The sequence below is a fragment of the Puma concolor genome, chromosome C1, assembly GCF_028749965.1.
Source record: "Puma concolor isolate L17-30 chromosome C1, mPumCon1.1.hap2, whole genome shotgun sequence".
Lineage (NCBI taxonomy): Eukaryota > Metazoa > Chordata > Mammalia > Carnivora > Felidae > Puma > Puma concolor.
In genome coordinates, this window is record NC_141674.1 from 14,407,784 (window position 1) to 14,429,757 (window position 21,974).

Consider the following 21,974-nt stretch of genomic DNA (forward strand, 5'->3'; position numbering starts at 1 on the left):
GTTACCGAATGCCAACTACTGGCCAGCCATTCTGCTAAGTGCTTTACGTATATCACCCCCCTTAATCTAGTCCTACTAGACCCGTTTCACAGGCGAGGGGACTGAGGCACAGGGACTAAGTGCACACGCCTCTTTGCTGAGCTAGTATTCAGATCCAGGCCTGGCGGCAGGGTCTGAGCCTCCTCCGGTGCCGGGCCCTGCTCCCCTGCATCCGAACTTCCGGATTGGCTCAGGCCCCTATTCACAGGTGCCGGGTTTTGTGCTCCCAATGTTTTACATTTAACCCTGAGTTTCTGCGTTTGAGGCTGTATTTGCTGAGAAGTCCTGCAAGTCCTTTGAGGAAGGAGATGTGGATTTGCATAAATTAATAAATGGATGTCTGAGAAAATGAGTCGACAAAAGATGGAAGAAATAAAGAATAATGGAGAACCCTCGAGAGACCTGAAAGGTCAGAGTTCACACGGGGACATGCTGTGTTGGGGGGGGGGGGGGCAGGGACAGGGGCCTCAAATCTCAGACCCTGTCATTAAATCGCCAAGTATGGGGGACACACTGACCCCACAGGTAGGAACGTTTTAATCTGCTGCAAAGTGGGCCTGGCTGTTTTCTAAAAGACAGCAGTTTGAGGATACTGGCTAAGCAGCCTTGATGATCACGGACATCTTAGATACAGGGGAAAACCCCAACAGTTTCCATTACAGAGTGCTGTGAACCGAGACGGTCAATTAATATGTAAATCAGTGGGACTTGGGGTGTTTTCTTCCTTGGATGGAATCCACCCCCCCCCCCAGGAGTGCTCCCTCACTGCACATCGTCTGGATTCTTCCGTTGTTATTAAGCAGGACTCATACACAGGACCTATTTATACAAAATTCTGAGGGGAGGCCTGGGGTGGCGGGGGTGGGGGAAGGAAACTGGGAATGGCCACTAGAGGGCCGATCTGGCCCATGAGATTGGGATGGTCATCAGGGCTGATCTTGGCCAGGAAAAGGAACATTCCCAGAGACCGTCCCCTCCCCATGCCTGTGCTCACCATAGAAATTCTGGCAGAGAATCTGTTTTCCCAGGAGATTGGGCAGCGAGCAGGGACAGCTGCTCCATCTGCTTGAGGGTGACAATTATTGGTGAGCCTAATGAATCAGCATTCAGTTCCCAGCACTGTCTCTTGTGAGTTGGCTTAATGGGACTCTGATCAGCTCTGGGTGCAAAACGGACACAATCATGTTTCTGAAAAGCCTAGGAACAGACCTGGGGATGTGCTGGCCACCTAGGTGCTGCTGCAGCGCTCGGGGCTCCGTCGTGGTGCCAGCGGCCACTCTAGATGACATCTGAGCACAAGCAGCCTGAACAGATGCCCTGGGGCAGAGCCCGATGTCCCGCCGCCCACAAGCCACGGATGCGCAGATGAAGTCGACCCATTCCTAAGTTCCTAACCACTCCTGGGCAGAGTAGTAAGCTTCCTGTCACCAGAAGCAAGTAAGCAGAGGCTGGTAGGCACCTCTGATGGATGATGCCAAGGAGATCCTGTTTGTGTAGAGGTCTGAACCAGGCGATTCCAAACAATCCCTCGGAACCTGCGCGTAGGAGTCTGTACTTTCTGGTGTTCATGGGATGGAAGAATGAAGGCCTTGCTGACCGACCCCAAGAGGACGCTGTGAGATGCCCCTGGATCGTCGAACTATGATGGCCTGGAGTGTTAAGTGCCCCTTACAATGTTTTAATGCTTTCGAGGCTCAAACCACCGACCGTACCATAGCCAGTTAGCAAGCATTTACTATGTTCCAGGCTCGTGCTAGGTGCCTCCTATGTGCTGTTTTCTCGATACATCACCATGAGGTGGGTAGCATTAGCTCTTACTCACAAGGAAGGCTTGAAGGATTTACCTACTCTGCACAGGGTCACAGAGTTGGTAGTGGAGGCAAAATCTGAACCCAGGGCTTTCTGATCCTGAGCCCCTGATCTTAACCCTGTGGTGTGGAGAACAGTGGCCTGCTGGGTAGTTGTTAGCAGACCCTTCTAGGGCTTTTCATAGAGCTACCCCTCCTCATTCCCTACACAGGTAGGAGGAGGAAAGCAGGTCTACAAATGGCTAGACCAGGCGGTAGGAAAGCCAGGCTGGGGAGACGGGTTGGTTTCTGGAGGCCCCGGAAAGGTAAGAGGACTCATCTCGTAGGGGCTGGTGGCCAGTCTGTGGGAGGAGCTGGGGCTCTGTCCCGTGGGTTGACGGTGGAGCAGGGTGGCCGGGCCCCAAGGGAGAGCAAGCCCTCCAATCCTTGCCTTCTTCACACAACCATGACAACCCAGGTTCTGTGTGTGAATAAATGCATTTTAGCAGGTGGCAACCACCAAAGTTAAGGGTGTCTGCATCCCCAGGAGGATGCAAATGCCTTTCCAAGGGAGCCAGGGGCCTAATCTGCAGCCGAGCCTGGCAGGAAGACCCCATTCGTTTGGACGAAGGCAGCAAACAATCCCACGTTCTGCTGAATCATTCCTCCCCTGGGAGCTGCCACCCGAAGACGTTACTGTCCTAGACAGAGGTCAGAAGCAGCGTGTGTTACAGCCTTGGAAAAATCCACATGGATAAACTAATGGAAAGAGGGAGAAAGGAGTTCTTACTTCCTAAGGGCCCACCGTGTGCCAAGCACTGTGTGCTCACATCTGCTATAGCAAAAGGCCAGCAGTGGGGTAGAGTTGAGCCCCGGGGCTGCCATATACACATGACTGGACCCCTTCCCTGCACCGAGTCCCGGGCCAGGTTCTGGTGACACAGGAGAGGAGGACATGACACAGTCCCTGCCTTCAACCTCTTCACAGGCAAAACACAGCACTAACAGCTTAGTGCCACTCATACGTGAAAGGAGAGAGACCATGCCAAGTGCTTTTAGCATCATAAGTGTTCAATAAATAGGAGCCATTAGGGATGCCTGGGTGGCTCAGTCGGTTAAGCTTCTGACTTCGGCTCAGGTCAGGGTGTCACGGCTCGTGAGTTCGAGCCCCGCGTCAGGCTCTGTGCTGACAGCTCAGAGCTTGGGGCCTGCTTCCGATTCTATGTCACCCCCCCTCTCTGCCCCTCCCCCACTCACGCTCTCTCTCTGAAAAATAAACATTAAAAAAAAGATTAAAGATAAATAAATAAATAAATAAATAAATAAATAGTAGTTATTAAATCCCAGGACCAGCCCGAGAGGCCTTGGTACCCTGCTTCGAGGTGGGTGACTAGCCTCAGGGCACCCAGAGAGTAACAAGCAGAGCCTGGATTTGAACTCTGGCTTCCAGACTCCAGGTCCAGTGCTCCTTCTTTCTGTCATCCGCCTTGGCTGCCACGATCCCTTGCGTCTTGGAGATACAGGGAAGGTGAATGAATGGAGCCAGCTTACAGATGGAGCGTGGATGGGGGAGCCAGGCCGAGTGGATGCACGCACCCCAGGACCCAGAGCGCAGCACGCCCGGCAGGCTTCCGTGTACAGACTGAATACGCTGACAGGTGGGCTGGCTCATCTCAGATGTCTCGCTGACTACCTGCCCGGAGCCACGGGGCAGAGATAATATGGAATGCCTCTAATTAATTCCCCTCAAATCCTTTTGGAACGAAGAGGAGAATAAATGCATAAATAAACTGAAACAGAACTGATTTTCTTGGTTCATGAGGCCATTTCCTGGCTCAGCCTGCTACCATGAGTCAGTCTGAATTGAGCTCGCTCTCCAACTACTTAATTTTTGAAAGCTTTTGATGCAAATGCAGAGAAAAATGAACAGTCTATCATGATCTGGGGCCCAGAGGCTCTCAGTGAGTGCTTGAATGGTGGTTCTTCTTGGCAACAGGCACCGCTATAGTCCCCCTGCCACTTGCTGGGGCCAGAAATACCCTTGGTCTGGACGGTCAGCCACTCCCAAAGCACATCCATCCTGTGGGCTGGCAGATGGACCGTCGGAAGTGGACGGTTCGTCTCTGGGAATTCTGGCTACGTTCATTTCCTGCCCAAAGGCACAAATACTTGTTGGCAGGTGCCCATTGTCTCAGTTTTGAGTGGGCAGGATGGGTGCATGCGGGTGTGGGGGTGCTGGCCGATCATGCCTGCTGGGCACATGCCGGCTGGAAGCGGAGCGGTGGGGGGACTGGCCCAGGTCTTGGGGGCTGTCGTCGCGTTCTGTAGGCAGCACTCACAGCAAACTTCCCGGCTACCGTCGTGTGCCTCATCAACGAATTGGCTACTAACACCTCCTATGTGCCAAGTCCTGGGTCAGAGGTAAACCTGAAAGACAGGTCCTCCCTGAGGCTGACCGCCCTCTAGTCCGGGAGAAAGACCAGTAAGCAGCTGCACAGCACAGTGTAGTGTGTTCAGGGACAGCCGGCTGGGGAAAGGGGGCGGGAAGAGGCAGCAGAGAGGCGGCCCCCCAAACAGAATGGCTCACACTTAGGACTTGGGTGCTGGGCATGAATCTGAGCTCTGCCGCCTCCCGGCTCTGCCTCTGGGCAAATCCCTTCGGCTCTCTGGGTCTCAGCCTCCTTCTCCGCAATTCTGTAAAATGGGACGAGGAATACTGCCTGGTGAGGAAGCTGTGAGGATCAGTTAATAAAACTGTGCCATTAGGCCGAAGCACGGACGTCCCACCCTGTTGTGGACCAAACCCCAAAGACAAGCAAACGCCCGCTTTATCCTCTGAGAGAAAGCAGAAACAGGAGGGCCCCCTTGTCACGTCTAGTTCCCCAAATGAACGAGCACCTCCCGCAAGCTGCTGACTCCATGAGAATAGCTCTGTTCGCAGCATCTGGAACACGGATGGCGGAAGACCCTGACACCCCGTGTGGCTTCCATAATCTCATGAGAACATGGCAGTTTCCCCACCGTGTGATAAACACGGGGTAACCCTGGGACTCAGGAGTGTGAGAGTGTGTGTGTGTGTGTGTGTGTGTGTGTGTGTGTGTGTGTGTGTAATTTGACAAGCCTGGCCTTCTGAAGTCTGGCTAGTTTACACCTTTTTGCAAGAAACACCTTTTCCTTCCTCACTGCCTCCGAGTCTGAGACTTCTCCCTCCACGAGGAGTACGGGGGAGGGGATCTCTGAGCCACATCTTGAAGGAGGTGTCTGAGCTGGCGCCATGCCTGGGGCTGGGGGAAGGCGGAGGGCCTTCTGGGCAGCAAGAACGGCTGTAAAACACAGGATGCTCTGACCCAAACAGACAGGAGCCGCCCTGAACTTGCAGTTGTCTTTCCCGGGCACGGGGGAGCTCTGAGGGAAGGGCAGCTGATGGGAATCCACGGCCTTGCAACCAAAAAACCCTACTGGATGCACCTGGAAACGTGGCTTTGCCTCACACTGAGCCTTCCCGCAAAATGGAGAGAATCATCCTGATCTCAGGTTGCTGTCAGGGTTAGCGACCAAAATCACGAATATGAGCACGGGTCGGCCACTGTGGATGCAAGTTCCAGCGGCACCATTAGCAGCCCTGTCACCGTGGCCCAGTCGCTTCACCTCTGTAAGGCTTGGTCTCCTCATCTGTACAACGGGGTTAATTAGAACCTCATAGGATTATCGCTGAGGATTAAATACGGTACATACAATATGTAGCTGTGGTGGGCACAGAGTAAGTGCCGATGTCTGTTAGCTAGCGAGGCGAGGATGAAGAGAAGATGATGACTGGAGTGAGTCAAAGAGGGAGCAGCCATCAGCACACCCCGGCGCAATCTGGGTCTGTCTATTTCTGTCTGAAGACGACGAACTTCCTTGGCCACACGACGCGTTCAAAACGCTCATCCAGAAGACAAGGGATTCCCAAGGGGGGAGTCAGTCCTTCCCGCTGAATACGCCGCCAGGCTGCTCTGAGAATCCGAATGACAGATGGAGAAAGCTGCATGGGCAGAGCATGGTCCAGCCCCCACGCACCGCTGCGAACTCCAAGCCACCTGCCTGGAGCCCCGGGAGGAGCAGAGCAGCCCTGGAAGTCTCGCTAAGCATCCGACTGTGTCCCGGGGGGGCTGTGTTTCCTTCCATGTTCTAAGCCAACTCCTTACAGGAGATGGTGGTCTCCCCATGAGGGTGGGACACTCAGGTTAAGGATGTCAGCTCCCACCAGGCTACTCTGTGCCAGGTGCCTTTCAGGTGACTGACACACTTCATCGGCAACCTCCGTGGCCATTCTGCAAGGCCCCACCTCCTGTCTCAGATGGCAGGTTCTTTCAACAGACTGGGCTCTTTGCTCCGTGGGCGGGGAGGGGCTGTACTGGCTTCCTCACTGCCACCTCCCCCAAAGCCCAGCACAGTGCCTGGCACACAGCAGGTGCTTAATGTGCGTGGACAGGTGGAGCAAATTTCTTTTCTTTTCTTTTTTTCTTTATTTTTGTTTTTGGAGCGAACTGAATTTAGAGTAGTTCTGTTTAGCAGGTCTGAGGTGAGCTACTGCTTTGAGTGACTATATCCAACCAGAAGGGGCCCTAGATACTAATGTAAATAAAAGTTCTGGAGTCAGAGAAAGGTTTCAAGACCTTGGTTCTAGGGCAAGATACTTAGGGTTCCTTTTACGGAACCACGAGGCCCCCATCGAGAATATACAGGAATGACAACATCGGCCTGGGTCTCTGAGCGACGACGAGGATCGGAGCCCCTGCCCGCCCACAGTGGATAGAGAGCAGGGGTGAGAAGGGAACCTTTGTTGTGTTTCGCCTCTAAGATTTGGGGAATGTTTGTCACTGTGGCATAACCTAACCTATCCTGACTGATACAGTGTGAAGGCTTATAACTCTACACTTGAAGTTCAATTCGCTTAAACAGCATGCACTCTCTGTGGGCTTCATCCCAGGTGCAGGCAGCACAGAGGTTAGTCAGACGCAGTCCCTGCCCTCGATGGGCTTGTAGCCTAGGCGCCTCTTTGAAAGGATGCTGAGCCTAAGACAAGGGCAGGTGTGGCTGGGAGGGGCACCTTGTGAGCACTGGCATGTCCCCCAAGCAGTAACCTCCTGCTGTTTGCAACATCACCCAAGAGAGGAGATAACGCTGTGAAAATGGTTAATTGTACAAGCAGCTTTTCTTGGGGGCGAGGGAAGGGAGAATGAGTGGCAGCTAGGAGGCAGTGGGGAGGGGGAGGCTGGCGGAAGTGACTCAGGGATTTATTGCTACGTTTCATTACTGGGCACCAAGGGACTGCAGAAAACAATTAGTGGATTCGGACGCGTTACAGCAGTTCCTTTTTTACATCCCCTAACTCAGATAATGACAGCTTTCCTGCAATTAGGAGAGGGTCTCCTTCGTGCACAGATTAACTGGGTGTTAAGCAGGGCTGCGTGAAACCAGACAGCTGAGCTGGAATGAACTAGATGTGAGGCCTCAGCTCCAGGAAAAGGGTGACTAACTCATTCACAATCACAGCCAGCTGCGGACTCGAAGATGCCCCCCCCTCCCGCCCCCCCCCCCCCCCCCCCGCCCTCCCTGTCAGTCACACAAGGTCGGATTTGGAAGGGGCCGTGGAGGAAGCCGGGAGAAGGTGTGTGCAGGGGCGAGGTCATGGTTTCTCCACCGGGTCCATTTTCCAGGCACCACGTGCGTGGGGTGCCCTGATACAAAGTGCCGGCTCCCTTTCATAAAGCTTAAGACAGTCCCTCGCATAACAGAAATGCTCAGTGAGTGTCATGGGGTGCATACATGCTGGCCTTTAGGCATACTCTCGCGCTTAATCCCTGCAAGCACCTCGATGAGCGACTGTCCTTTTCTGCCGTGTTTCGCACGAGCCAGGGCAGCTGAGAGAGGTTGCTAGGTGGCTTGCAGTGTGGTGGGTCTGGGGTTCCAACCAGACGCCCTGACTGTGGAGCGCGTATGCGTGCAGCCCCTAAGGCTGTGCAGCTTCTCAGCTGCACCCCCCCCTCCCCCCCCATCTCATGACCACCCACCGCAGCTCTTGCTGTGCCAGGCCTGCGGGAACCGGCGGGGACCGGATGGCGGGTTGTGGAGCCCTGGAAGGCCAGAGGCTTGCTGGGATGCTGCTAAGTGAGCAGGTGCAGGAGGAATTTGAGGGCCTGAGTGGAGGGCAGACGCATAACCATGCACGTGTGCGAGCGTACTTTTGTGGGCGCGTGTGTGTCCGTGTTTTCGTGTGTTTTACTTTCTGGTGTGGGTTAAAGAACTGTGGCCTGCAAGGCGCTGCTGGAGTCCCAGCCCTGGGCCCCCTGACCCCCCCCCCCTTCCCCCCCAGGGGCTGCTGGCGGGGGGGCGTCACACTCTCGGGATTCAGGACCTTTCAGCTCCCTTTTGCAGGTTGGTATGTTTCGTGTTCAACTTCCCATTTGTGGGAGCCATCAGGAGTTCCCTCACCCTCCAGAAAGAGAAAGGGAAACGGGTGGGGTGGTGTAAATGGCTCGGAGGCCTAGCTGTGGCAAGCGCCCCTCTATGTGGAGTCACCGAGAAGGCCAAGGGGGTGCAGTGGGTTAAACTGAGTGTGGCCTGCACACCCCTGGCACAGGAGCCAGCCGGGCTTAGGTTGGGAATCAGCCAAGACTAACCAAGGGACGGACCTGCCGGAGTGTTCGGGACTGGGGTCAAGGCAGAGGGTTCCCAGATCTCTCTCACCTCCCGTCCAGACACAGGATGGGACAGGACGTTAGCAACCTGAGGGGGAAACTATCAGAACTACCAAGAATGAAGACTTGTTCATGGGGCACCTGGGTGGCTCAGTCAGTTAAGTATCTGACTCTTGGTTTCAGCTCAGGTCGTGATCTCACGGTTCGTGAGTTCAAGCCCTGTGTCGGGTTCTGTGCTGACGGCACGGAGCCTGCTTGGGATTCTCTGTTTCTCTCTCTGCCTCTCCCCCACTCATGCTGTCTCTGTCTCTCTCAAAAAAAAAAAAAAAAAAAAAAAGAAAGAAAGAAAGAAAGAAAGAAAGAAAGAAAGAAAAAAGAATGAAGGCTTCTTCAGAGTCTTCTGGCCGTGAGTTCTCCCTTTTGAGCAGAGGCGAGATCAAACCAGGTGCACTTTGGACCGACGGGTTTCTGTTCCGATTCCTCCCGAACTCTCGTTACTCAGAGGGCTTCCCATCCTAGTGGCTCCCGCTTTTTTTTTTTATTATTATTATTTTATTTTATTAGTTTTATTTTTGAGAGGCAGAGAGAGACAGAGTGCCTGTGGGGGAGGGTCAGAGAGAGAGGGAGACACAGAATCTGAAACAGGCTCCAGGCCCCGAGCCGTCAGCACAGAGCCCGACGCAGGGCTCAAACTCACGGACCGCGAGATCACGACCTGAGCTGAAGTGGGACGCTCAACCGACTGAGCCACCCAGGCGACCCTCGCTTCTTCTTTTAAAATGCAGAGGTTTTCTAAAGAGAACGTGGACGACTCTTTGCTGCCAGCATAAAAAGGCCTCCCTTTTTCCTGCAGAAATCTGTGAGCGTCCACAGTCGGCCCTGGCATTGCAGAGTTGAGCGCGACACGGTTCATCCCCGCAAGGCGGGGGAGGCCGGCATGCAGACCCCCGCCCCGGACCCATGGTGGGGCTCATTCCTTCGCGTGGTACACTTGTCACGTGTCCCTTTACGTGCCAGACGTAGGCTGGCCACAGGCTCGGGATGCAGTGACGAGGAAGACGAGGAAGCGGCATGCCCTGTCCCCACCTGCACTATGGTTCCTGGCCAGGGGACCGGCTTCCACCACAGGGGGTGACTGACCCCCGCCGCGTAGGGCCCCGGCACGTATACTTTGGGGAAAGAATTGCCCAGGGAGTTGTGCTACGCGCTCCTAGCTCACAGTGACTATCGGACCGGCAGGACAGAGGAGTCGACAGGCCGTTGTTAACGGTGACGCCAGTGCTGGGAAAGATGCTCGGCTAAGAACGGAATGGTGGCCTGGAGAGGTGGTCTGGCTTTGGGGTCGAGGTCACGCAACCCGCGGCTGGACCGCCTGCTCTGCCATGAGCTGGCTGTGTGATTCGGGCACGTTACCTGAGGTCCGTATTTCAGTTTGTTCATCTGCCAAATGGGTACCGTAACAGCATCGACCTGACGGGGCTGCTATGGAGGATCACGTGAGATAAGAGACGGGAAGAGCGTCAAAACCGCGGCCGGCAGACGGAAACACGGAGCACGTTAGGGGAGCGCACTACGCGGCAGTCACTACGAGTGCTGTTATTACTGATGGAGGAGCTTTCACCCTCGCCCCTCGAGACACAGCCCGGAGAACACCATGTAAGGACGTCAGGTGAGCCTACGGGAGGATGCGCAGTCCGCCAGGAGGGACTGAGGCATGCTGGGTGACCGCCAGCACCCGCGACCAGTCAGTGGGGAGGTCGGCCTGGACGTTCCAAGCCTTCCAGCTGCGCCTGCAGCTGCATGAGTGAGCCCAGGTGCAAAGAGGAAAGGAACTTCCTGGTCAACCCACAGAAGTGTGAGAATTATCCAGTTATTGCTGTGTTAAGCCACTACATTTAGAGAGGTTGTTTGCAGCAATAAACAGTGGACACAATGTTAGCAAACACGGCACGAAAAGAGATCCTAAATGTGCACATGTGGCTGGCCTTGGATCCGGAGCTCTAGCGATCTACCATAAGGAGGAACACGCCCTGGGTGGCTGCTCCCCTTCAGCCTCAACGGGACAAATGCACATGGAGCGGATGTGGACCCAGCCCGCAGCCTGGGGCCAAGCCTGTCCAACCCGCAGCCAGAAACAGAGCCTGTTCTAGAGCAGCCGAACCACAGCCAACCCACAGATCCTGAGCAGGAAAACATTTGGTGTCATTGCCCTTGGAGTTTAGGGGGTGGCTTGTTATGCAGCATCGCTACAGCAAAAGCTGACTGCTACGCCCATCCTGCCTCTCTATGACCCACACGTTTGTAACAAAGGTCGTGTGTCCTGCATGAGAAATGCCATCCCCCCAATTTTCGTGAGAGATTCTGTCATTTGCACAACGCTGCAGGAATACAGAATATGGCATTATGCAGGAGTCGACGGTGTTGCTGTATGCCAACGAAGCCCTTTACTGCAAGAGGTGAAGGGCTGAGGACGGGGAGACATAGAAGGTCTCCAGGGGGTTCTTCCTAGCAGGCCAGAAGGCCCCAGGTAGATTATGATATTTTTAAATGCTTATTTATTTATTTTGAGAGAGAGAGAAAGTGGGGGAGAGGAGCAGAGAGAGAGGGAGAGAGAATCTTAAAAAAAAATTTTTTTTAAAATTATTTTTAGGTTTATTTAGTTTTTGAGAGAGACAGAGCACGAGTGGTGGAGGGGCAGAGAGAGGGGGAGACACAGAATTGGAAGCGGGAGCCAGGCTCTGAGCTGTCAGCACAGAGCCCGATGCGGGGCTCGAACTCACGGACCGGGAGATCATGGCCTGAGCCGAAGTCGGACACTCAACCGACTGAGCCACCCGGACGCCCCAGGGGAGAGAATCTTAAGCAGGCTCCACGCTCAGTGCAGAGCCTGATGCGGGGCTCAATCCACACCTGTGAGATCATGACCTGAGTTGTGATCAAGAGTCAGATGTTTAACTGACTGAGCCCCCCAGGAGCCCCCCAGGTGGATTATTTGTACCAGGTAGAGCAGGAAAGGCAGGTAAGGGATGTCTTTTTGACTCATTCTGCTCTGGTGATGCCTGGGTAGGGGAAGAATTTATACAGAAAGGAAAAGTACAATGTTCTCCACGGTGTAAGTGGAAACTCACTTTCACCGGAGCCCCAGATTCAGCCCTGCTTCCTCCGTGGTTTTTGCCTGACCTCTGACCCCAGCCTGGATTTTCCTGGTGAACGCAGCTCCGAGCTGGCACCCCAGGCCCTTCTGCATGGTGGCCCCAGGTTACCCAAAGCTCTTGGAAATAGGACAGAGCTACCTCCTCATTGTTTAGTGATGCAGACAACACTGGGTGATGGGGGTGCGGGGGCTGCTGAAAGCTACAGGGGAGCGGGGGTGGGGGGGTCCTCCAAAATGACACAGAGAAGACACGAGGCTCATCTGCAGGCCTGACACACAGGGGCTTGGCCCTTCCACGGTAAATGCCAAGGACGGCACATCCACCTTGCCCGTGTAACCGGGAAAATAGCTCTGGTCCTCACTCCAAGGTGGGGGACCATTTTAGCAAAAGAGAAGAAGCAGGAATGAGTCATGCCCCTCAGCTCCAGGGTCTCTCCCAGGCCCTCCGGGGCTGCCAGCACTTCAAATAACCCGGGTCAGCCAGACACGTCCGGCTCCCTCAGGTCCGGCCAGCGGCGGGCATTCCCGCCCCTCCCTGCTTGCTGGCAACCGGCCAGCAATCCCTTCTCACACACACGGGCCGGCTGGGGAGCGGCCAGGGGCCTCCTTCGGGGCTGGCCTCAGGCCGGCAGCAGCTCTGAAGATCAGAAGCTGCAAAGCGACATACCTTGAGCTGAATCTGGTCAACCGTGGGTTTTGCCATTTGCAGAAATACTGTACGATAAGTGGGGCACCTCAGAACAAGCACGCGGCTGAGCAGGAGAACTCCACGTTCGAAGTTGGGGAGCTGACGCCCAGAGAGGCATTCGAGGCAGCCCCCAGTGAGACCGCTGGGCGGAACTCTGGCCCTCCCTGCCAGCCACCCTCTGCTCCCAGGCCAAGGAGTCACCGTCTCAGTGCCTCCTCCTGCTCCAGGGTCCTACTGCTGCTGTGTTCCCCCAGGAGACGTTAAGTCTGGGCCCCGCAGACCGTGGACCACTCCAAGCGCCCCGGGCTCTGCACCCGACTCCCCCAGCCATCCCCTACGGGCTGTCCCAAACCAGCACTCTGTCCTGGAGACCTCACCCACCCAAGGCCCGGAGCAATGGCACTCAAGCTTTCCACTGCCTCAGCATTCCAAGTATGTCCCTGGACGGCACGACACACACCCAAAGGTGTCTGTGGAGGCTAGCTCCCAAAGATACATCCACCTGGCACCCGTGAATGACAACGTCTTTGGAAAAGGCGTCTTCAGATGTAATCGAATTATGCAAACGTAATTAAGTTCAGGATCCTGAGATGAGATCATGCTGGCTTTGAGGGGGGGGTGGGCCCTAAATCCAATGAGACTATCCTGAGAAGAGAAGAGAAGAGAAGAGAAGAGAAGAGAAGAGAAGAGAAGAGAAGAGAAGAGAAGGGAAGAGAAGATAGGAAGGAGAAGATGTAAGGATTCAGGCAGAGAAGGCAGGGACGCATCTACAAGCCAGGGAGGGCCAAGGGCTGCCAGCCACACCAGAGGCCGGAAGCAACAAAGAAGGATCATCCCCTAGAACCTCCGAGGGAATGTGGCCCTGCCGATGCCTCGATTTCAGACTTCTCGTCCGGCTCCCTTCGCTCCCACTCAAGAACGCACATGAGAACGCCAGGGCAATGCCATTATCGTAGGACCGTCTCGCATCCGCTCGAATTTGCGTACAGAGAAAAAACAAACCATTTTCCAAACGACTTCGCCCTTTTGTCTATTGTCAAACTATTTTTAACTTTTAACGACTATCACCAAGAATTGGGAACACATTCACAAGGCTCGTGACCCCTGGCCCAGAACCTCCTGCCTGGGGGATGAGCTGGGGAAGGGTTTTCATCCGTGACAAGCCAAACTCACCTTTCTCCTGAGCCATCTCTTGCAGACAGAAGTAGATGACTCTGGCTCCCAGGCTGAAGCCAATCAAGGTGACAGGTCGCCGGCCCTGTGGGGAGACAGGACACAGGTGTCTGGGGGATGCACAGCCAGTTCCGGCAAAGCATCAGCCCTGACAAGGACGGCCCCCTGCACACCCCTCGGTGCCCGCCTCACGCTGAATGAATCACGCATGTGCTATTCCTGTCCTGGAGCTCTGATGTCTTAATTCATTAACTAATCTTATTTGAGAGAGCGTGGGGGAGAGGGGCCGAGGGAGAGAAGGAATCTCAGTGCGGAGCCTGATGCAGGGCTTGATCCCCTGACCCTGAGATCATGACCTGAGCCGAAATCAAGAGTTGGACGCTCAACCGAATGAACCACCCAGGCACCCCCAGAGCTCTGATGTCTTAATCAGGACGGGCAGGGCCCTCATTCATGCAGGAGTGCACCTGCTGTGGAACTGCAGGCAGCCTCTGGCTGGGTTAATTCCCTTTTATCTCCAACCATCATCTGGCCACTGTCTCTTCTCCCCCAGGGGACAGGACTCAACTATCAGGTGGCAAATGACTGCAGGATAGCGGGGCCCTTCTGGAGCCAGGAAGAGGAGGTGGAAGGTACCCCCAGGGGTGATGACGGGTAAAGAGGCAGAGACAGGTGAGGGATAATTGTCCTGTTTCTAGATAGAAAGGTGGGACATGAAATCAGGCAGTAAGTTCGACATGAAGGGGAATCTTCTGACTAAAGAACTCGCGGAAAAGGCAACTCGTAAGAAGAAGAAAGTTCCCTGAGGTGTCTGGGTGCAAGTTCTCCATGGAAGGAGGAGGAAGGAGCAGAGGAGCTCCAAAAGGTCCGGTCAGGTCCTGCCAGTCTATTCTTTTTCCTTGTTCTTGTGCCAAAATGTGTATCCCTCCTCTCCCCACCCCCGCCCCCCTTTACGACAACAGGAAACCCTTGATCAAATAGTATCCCTGTCCTGCGGGAACTTTGTGGCAACGGCTGCTGGCCATCCCCCGACACCCACTCTCTCTGGGCCCCTGGGAACAAACTCCTGAGTTTTGCTGTCATACAGCTCCTCGACCAGGGACGAAGTTTCTCCGACTCCCCTGCAGCGAGGGATGGCCAAGGGAGGAGAGGGGAAGCAACTGTGTGTCTACGCCTTTCCCTTCACTTGCCTGCCCCCAACTGTCTGCAATGTCCGTCTCGAACTGAAGGAGAGACTGAACGCTGAGGACGTGTGGCCATGACGTTGAAAGCCGCCCACGTGAGGCAGAGTGATAGCCCCCGGGAGACGGTCCCATCCTAACCCGTGGGCCCTGCGAATGCCACCTTATATGACAAAGGGGGAGGCAGGAGGGTCCGAGTCAGACAGGTGACCTGCTGGCAGAAGCAAGGGACACAGAGAAAGATCTGAAGATGTCACACTGCTGGCTCTGAAGACGGAGGAAGGGGGCTCCCGGCCAAAGACAGCAGGTGGCCTCTGGCAGCCGGGGGAGGCAGGGAAGTGGATGCTCCCTGGAGCCTCCATAAGGAACGCGGGCCCGCGTTTCAGATTTTCATTTGTTTTTCCTTAATGTTTATTTATTTTTGATAGAGTGCGAGAGAGCAGGGGAGGGGCACAGAGAGAGGGGGACAGAGGATCCGAGGCAGGCTCCAGGCTGACATCAGTGAGCCCCACGTGGGGCTTGAACCCACGAACCGTGACATCATAACCTGAGCCGAAGTCAGGTGCTCAACTGACTGAGCCACCCAGGCACCCCTATTATTTATTTACTTTGAGAGAGAGAGAGAGAGAGAGAGAGAGCGCGCGTATGGACAGAGGAGGGGCAGAGATACAGGGAGAGAGAAGAATCCCCAGCAGGTTCTGTGCTGTCAGCACAGAGCCCAACGTGGGCTTGAACTCACGAACCATGAGACCATGATCTGAGCCGAAATCAAGAGTTGGATGCTTAACCGACTGAGCCACCCAGGTATCCCACCCCCCCGCCATTTTTAGATTTCTGACCTGAGCTGTAAGGTAATAAATTTGCGTTTCAAGCCAGTATGCCTGGGGTAGTTTGTTACAGCACCACGAGCAAACGAACACACATCGCATTGCCCTGGATGCTGATACCCGGGCTATTCCACGGGAGAAGATAAACGTCTACCTTGTTTAAGCCGAGGCCACTCTGGTCTCTGCCTTACTTCCAAACCTGCCACAGGACCTCCCTATTTCTTCTGGCACAGACACAGAAATCAGATGGGGGCTGGGGGTCTCAAGCAATTTACCCGCTGTGGCAGAAACTGCTAGCCGTCCCTCAATATCCATCCTCCCCTTCCCATAGCTGAATTTCAGCTGGGTTCACTGACACCCAGAATAAAGACGGCGTCCCCCAGCTTCTGCGGCAGTAGGCGTGGTCCTACGGCGAGGGTCTGGCCAATGAGACGTCAGTGGAAAGGCTACAAGGCCTTTCTTTTTCCTGCTTACCTGGAGGGCGGATGCTGGCATCTGGTACCACGAGGTCAAGAGCCCCTACAGCAGAGCAACAAGCCAGACGGCCCTTTGCTGCCTCGCCATGGCACAGTGTTCTAGCGCAAGACTGCCTTCCTAGGCTTCTCCTCGAGCAATAAACTCCCACCTCGCTTAAGCCACCGTTATTTGGGGTTTTCTCTCGCCGCTAAAACTAATCCTAACTGCACAGTCATCTCTGAAACTTTCCCCCAAACTTCTGTTTCCATTTACTCAAGTTTATTCTGAAGTTACGGGGGGGGGGGGGGCATGCAGTTTCATTTCCCTGGTAAGTACTGGATTCAAATTTTAAAAGTATTCCGATTGTTTATCTTCCTGATCATTTTACACGGTATTTGGACCACGGGACATCTGCTCAGATGGTGGCTCTAGACTTCCAGGAGGGAACACCTGCCCTTGTCCCTTCCCTCAATGTCCCTGTTATTCAGTCTTCACCTCACTACCTGCGAGAAACGCACAACCCACAATTCTCACTGGTCCATCCTGGGATATTCTTGTGACTTGGACTGTAGGGGCAGTGAAGGCCATCCACCCCCAAAAAGCCACTGGGCTACCTCCATGTGGGCTTGTCTTTAGGGCTGACATCTGTGCACAAGTCAGTTTCCACACTTCCCTTCTTCCCTGCACCTCCCCCAACAGCCCAGGTACCTGCTGCCGGGAGAGCAGGATGTGGGCCAGGTGCTTGCCAACCTCTGCGGATCGATGGAGACACACGCCCCAGGGGTTGTCGATGACGTTGGCGACAGTGAGGAGTGAGGCTGGCCAGGTCAGGGCAGCCACGATGCCTGGGGAGGTGGGATATCAGTGATGAAAGCAGTGGGGGGAGGTCCTTCTCGGGAAGTGGTGGGCTGGCCAATGGATGCCCGAGTGAATGTGTGCAGAGTCTTGAACTTGGAACCTGTTAAGTTTTCCAAGTGCTGTCAAACTGCTATTAGAGCAATGAAGAAAACTGACGCTCATGCATTTCTGACTCATGGACTAAATTCCTTCTGTTCAAGCATCGGTCACCAGTGAGATGCCCAAGATGGCCTCAGTTTGTCACCCGACCCTGTATCCTCCCGCTTTGTGTTATAATTCTGCAGGGCCCGGGCCCCTGCCCCTGTCCTGCGCTCCACTCTAGCCTTGGCCATGTGAGTTGCTTAGGCCAATGAGCTATTAGTTGACGTGAAGCTTGAAACGGTTTTGTGCGTTGGGTCCAGGCTCTCACGCACTTCTAGCGCTGGTGTGGGCTAGCCTGCTGATCCCAGGAGGAGGTGAGAGACAAATGGAGCAGGGCTGAGTTGTCCTAGTTGCCCCAGACCAGGCTAGCCCAGATCGGCGGACATTTGGCTGACCCACGGACGCACGAGCAGGCCCACCTGAGATCAGCCAAATGAAGCCTTACGACTTCTCAGCTATTATGAGAAATGATTGCTGTTTTAAGCTACTGAGTTTTGGGGTTGCTTGTCATGCAGCAATAGCTAACTGATACGCCGTGTGACAACGTGATTGGCTGTTTACCGGTCGCCTCCCCACAGAGACCATAAACTTGATAGACAGGAATGCAGTCTTAATCTCTCTGTGTTCCTAAGACCCAGCACGGTGCCCGGCTCACCGGGGGCCTCAGGCACACAAAGATATGCTACTGGTGTGAGTTGGGAGCTGTGGGCCTGCTGCTGGCGGTAGTGGCCGGGTCGGGGGGTGCTTACCAGACAACACTGTGTACTTCAGGGCCTCCTGGGCTACCATGTTGGCGAGACCACTGAGGATGGTCTCCAGGGCATTGCCGAGCTCCATCAGGTACTTGGCCTCCCAAGCCAGGCAGTACTGCTCGCGGCTGCGGGCCAAGGCCGCCCACGGGGCGCTGAAGGTACCTAGGAGAGAACGCAGGTAGGTGGGGGGGGGGTCTCTCCTGTCTGTGACAGAGGGTGGCCCACCCCACCTTCCCAGACAGGTGGTGACAGGGGACCGCTTGCCCTTGTGGGGAGACAGAGCCCCGCCCCCCCCCCCCCCCCCACACTGATGAGCGTCAGCTGTTAGCAGAGCAGACAGAGTGCAGCGCCACCTTGTGAGTCAGCAGGCTGGGGTTCAAGTCCCAATTCTGCATTCAGTAGTAGCTGGGTGACCCCAGGCATAACCACTTTCCTACCCTGAGCCTTACTGCGCTTATCTGTGCAGTAGGAGATGAGTATTTATCTCCTTCTATAAAGTGGGTAGGAATGAAGTCTTCGAACTTCCGTGCACGTGAAGTGCTACTCTGTCTCTCCCTGCAGAAATTCTGGCATCAGCTGCCAGGGACATACAACAGGAACGTGCACTGCACACGGGGACGAGCAGCTGGCTCTGTGAACCAGTGGCAGGTCATTCAACAAGCTCGGGCTGGGAAACAGTCTGGAAGCTTGGGGCAGAGGTATCTGAGCCCGGCTCTGCCACGATCTTGCTGGGTCAGCCAATGCTTCCGGGCCTCGTTTTTATCACTTAGGGACGAGTTAATGGGGAGATGTGGACAGCACCACCACAGTGACTGACGTCAAGCAGGAAGTATAATGTCCCTCCTTTTCCTTGCTCTGTGCCCTCCTTCTGCCCCTAGGATAGTGTCACCTCTCTGCATGACACTGTAGCCCTCTGCCCTCCGTGATGTGGCCCCTGCCTCCTTCCCAGTCCCTCCCTCATCAATGCCTCACTTACGCCCTGCCCTTCAGAAACACATTTCACCTTCGCATGGCCTCTGAAATAGGGTGCCACAATTAGTCTGATTTAAACTTTTTTTTAACGTTTATTTATTATTGAGAGACACAGAGCATGAGCAGGGGAGGGGCTGAGAGATGGAGAGACACAGACAGAATCTGAAACAGGCTCCAGGCTCTGAACTGACAGCACAGAGCCCGACATGAGGCTTAAACTCACAGACCGTGAGATCATGACCTGAGCTCAAGTCGGACGCTTAACTGACTGAGCCAGCCAGGTGCCCCCAAATTAGCCTGATTTTATAGCTGAGGAAACTGAGCCATCCAGCCCTCTGGCTGGGCACAGACAGGGACATGCACACATCATGCTGTCACTCTATTCTGGGAGAAGGGAAAGGGGCCCAGGAGGATGCCTGACCAGTCCCCCCGCCCCATGCTTTCCTGCCTGTGGCCCCAGTGACCTTTCCAAAACAGAACTCTCCTCCCCCCCCCCCCCCCCCCCGAAACCACCATTTTCTCCCTTCACTCCTACTTGCCCTTGAGCTTGTAGTTCAATCACCTCTTCCACAGGGAGGCTGCGTGGCCCCTCTGGCGGAGCAAATGCCTTTCCGCCGTAAGTTCTCATACGGCCTGCAGTCACACGCTTACTTTTGCGACTGTCTGTGTGAAGCACGTCTCCCACAGCCTGTTTGCCAAGGACCAGATTCTCAAAGCCCAGTGATGTGGCACAGGGTAAAACTCATGAAAACACGACGATGAATGAATGTGCACCATCAGCTTCCCGGAGGCTTCGGGTTCTGGACGTCCGCTACCTGCCCGACTCAGAGGTGTCATCCCTACCTAAGGGCGCCATGCAGACACGAGGACCACCCTGGAGCTGCTCCCTGCTCTGCGGGGACCCTGCCATGGCTCTGCAGCAGCTCAGGGTGGAGAGCAGGGGCGGGGGAGGGGGGGCGGTGGGGAGAGTGAGGGGGAGGAAGGTAGGCCATGCCGGGTCACCGGCCTGGGCTCGCACCCGGCTCAGTAGCTTCCTGGTCGCTTGGCTCGCAGCTAGCCAGGCCACCCTTGTGGGCCTCGGCTTCCACATCTGTAAGAATGGATGATACCTTCTGACTTCCGAGTGTCGTGGGGCTCACGTGAGATGTTGCATGAATAGCATTCGATACATGTAAAGCACTGTATCGCCCCACAGCCCAGAACACGGGGTGTGGGGCCAGACGGAAAGAAGAGTGGTGAGTCCTGCCCCAGTCCCTGGCTGCCCAAGTGGACCCTGAGCAGCCCTTATGAGTGTCAGTTTCCTCATCTATAAAATGGGGGTGACATTGATGCCCACCTCCCCGGCTTGCAGTGAGAGACCAAGAGAGTGAGGCAGGCAACACGCTTGGCTTAGTGCCTGGGTTAGTTCCTGTTCCCTACAAAGCGGTGGTCATTATTGCATATAATCCTATCCAACGAAAGGGTGGGTCAGGAGACACGGGTTTGAATCCTGCATTAGCCACGCCCCTGAGCTCACGTGACCGCCCTGGGTTTTGCCCTCCTGCCAGATCAGGACAGGAAAGGCCCCCACCTCAGAGGGTGGATGTCAGGCTCTCGGGAGGTAACGCATACAAGTTCCCATTGAGAGGGTAAAACGTCTGACTCAGGGTAGGCACGGGCGAAGTGCTCAGCTGACACCAGAGGCCCGCTGTGTGCGGATGGGGCCTGGCGATCATATACCAATGAGACTGGCACCTGGGAAGGCCGCCACACAGAGATGGGGCATTTTCTCACTCGCTTTCTTCTGCGTCACGTAGAAGGACTGTGGCTTCCAGCCTCAGAGCCCAGAGATTTGGAAACTCAGGAGGCTGTCAGCATGGGTCTGGCTGGAATGTTCCAGATTCCCTGGCCCACCCTGCTCCCTCTCTCTCTGTGATGAACTGTTTACGGAGCCTCACACTGGGCACTTGCAACAGAGAGCCAGGCAGTGGGTGGACTATGGTGTTAGTCCTCGATGCCACCCCGGTTGGCCTCTCCCCCAAAACACAGATTCAGATTAGAGCAGCAGAGGGAACTAATGTTTGCGGAAAGTCAATGAGAAACCAGGTGCCTTCCATGTGCTCTGTTTAATTTAAACTTTGTAAGTGTCTTGAAAGGCAGAGATAATTTGTTCTACTTCACAAATGAAGCAGCTGAGGCCCAGAGAGGGTAAGTAACTTGCTTGAAGTCACGCAGTCAAGATGTACTGATCTCGCACCTACTTAAAAGTCCTTTCTACTTGAAGCCATATGCTTCGATCCTTTGCTCTTTCCCACTTGCTCTGAGGATAAATACAAACTCCTTGCCATACCTCACATGCTCCAGCACTATCTGACCCTGCCCACACTCCTGTCTTCTAGCTCCCTGTTCCAGCCATCCCGTGGTCCTTTGTACCTGCTGCCCCTTTAGTGTATACTTCCTGCTCCTTCTTACCCAGTTAACTCCCAGTCCTTAGCCCAAAGTCACTTTCTCCAGGATCCTTTCCCTCATTCCCCAGAAACACTCCTGATTTCCTCTATTGTGCCATCCATAGAACTTCCCTGTAATTACTGCTCAGTGGTCTTTCTTCCACCCGGGACCGTAAGTTCCACGAGAGCAGAGGCCATGACTGTGCCGCTCACCACTGAATTCCTAGGGCCTGGCTCAGTGTCTGGCAGGTGGTATGAAGATACTCTATAAATATTGCTCAATGGAGGAATTAATAGGTGAATGGGTGGGTGAATGGATGGATGGGTAGATGGATGGTTGGGTGGATGGGTGGATAGATGGATGGATGGATGAATGAATGGGTGGTTGGCTGGATGAACTGATAGACAGTTGGATGGGTAGATAATAGATAAATGCATGGATAGATGTATAGATGGGTGGATACATGGATGAGCGGGTGGAGAGATGAATGAGTGGATAGGTGAGTGGCTGGATGGGTAGGTGGATGGATACATGGACGGAAGGGTGGATGGATGATGGATGGACAATGGATGGGTGGCTAGATAAATGGGTGGGTGGATGAATGGACAGATAACTAGATGGATGATGGACGGATGGGTGTGTGGATGCATCAGTGGATGAGTAGATGGGTGGATGGAAGGGTAGAGATGGTTGAGTAGGTGGATTGTTGGGTAGGTGGATGGAAGGCTGATGGATGGGTGGGTGTGTGGACGATGGATGGATGTGGGTAAGTAGATGGACGGTTGACAGATGGATAGATGGATGGGTGGGTAGGCCGGTGGAAAAATGGAGTGTGG

At 54.7% G+C, this 21,974-nt stretch overlaps 1 protein-coding gene across 4 annotated transcripts in view; it reads right to left on the reverse strand.

The window, feature by feature from the left end:
• Nucleotides 1–21,974, reverse strand: part of TMCO4 (transmembrane and coiled-coil domains 4) — a 95,639-nt gene that overhangs the window by 28,085 nt on the left and 45,580 nt on the right. For all 4 annotated transcript variants that reach the window (XM_025935346.2, XM_086715860.1, XM_086715859.1 and 1 more), the window contains 3 exons: nucleotides 17,737–17,901; nucleotides 16,697–16,833; nucleotides 13,525–13,609 (listed from right to left, as the gene is read on the reverse strand). In XM_025935346.2, coding sequence (XP_025791131.1) covers nucleotides 13,525–13,609; nucleotides 16,697–16,833; nucleotides 17,737–17,901 — 387 coding nt within the window. The remainder of the gene's footprint in view (nucleotides 1–13,524; nucleotides 13,610–16,696; nucleotides 16,834–17,736; nucleotides 17,902–21,974) is intronic.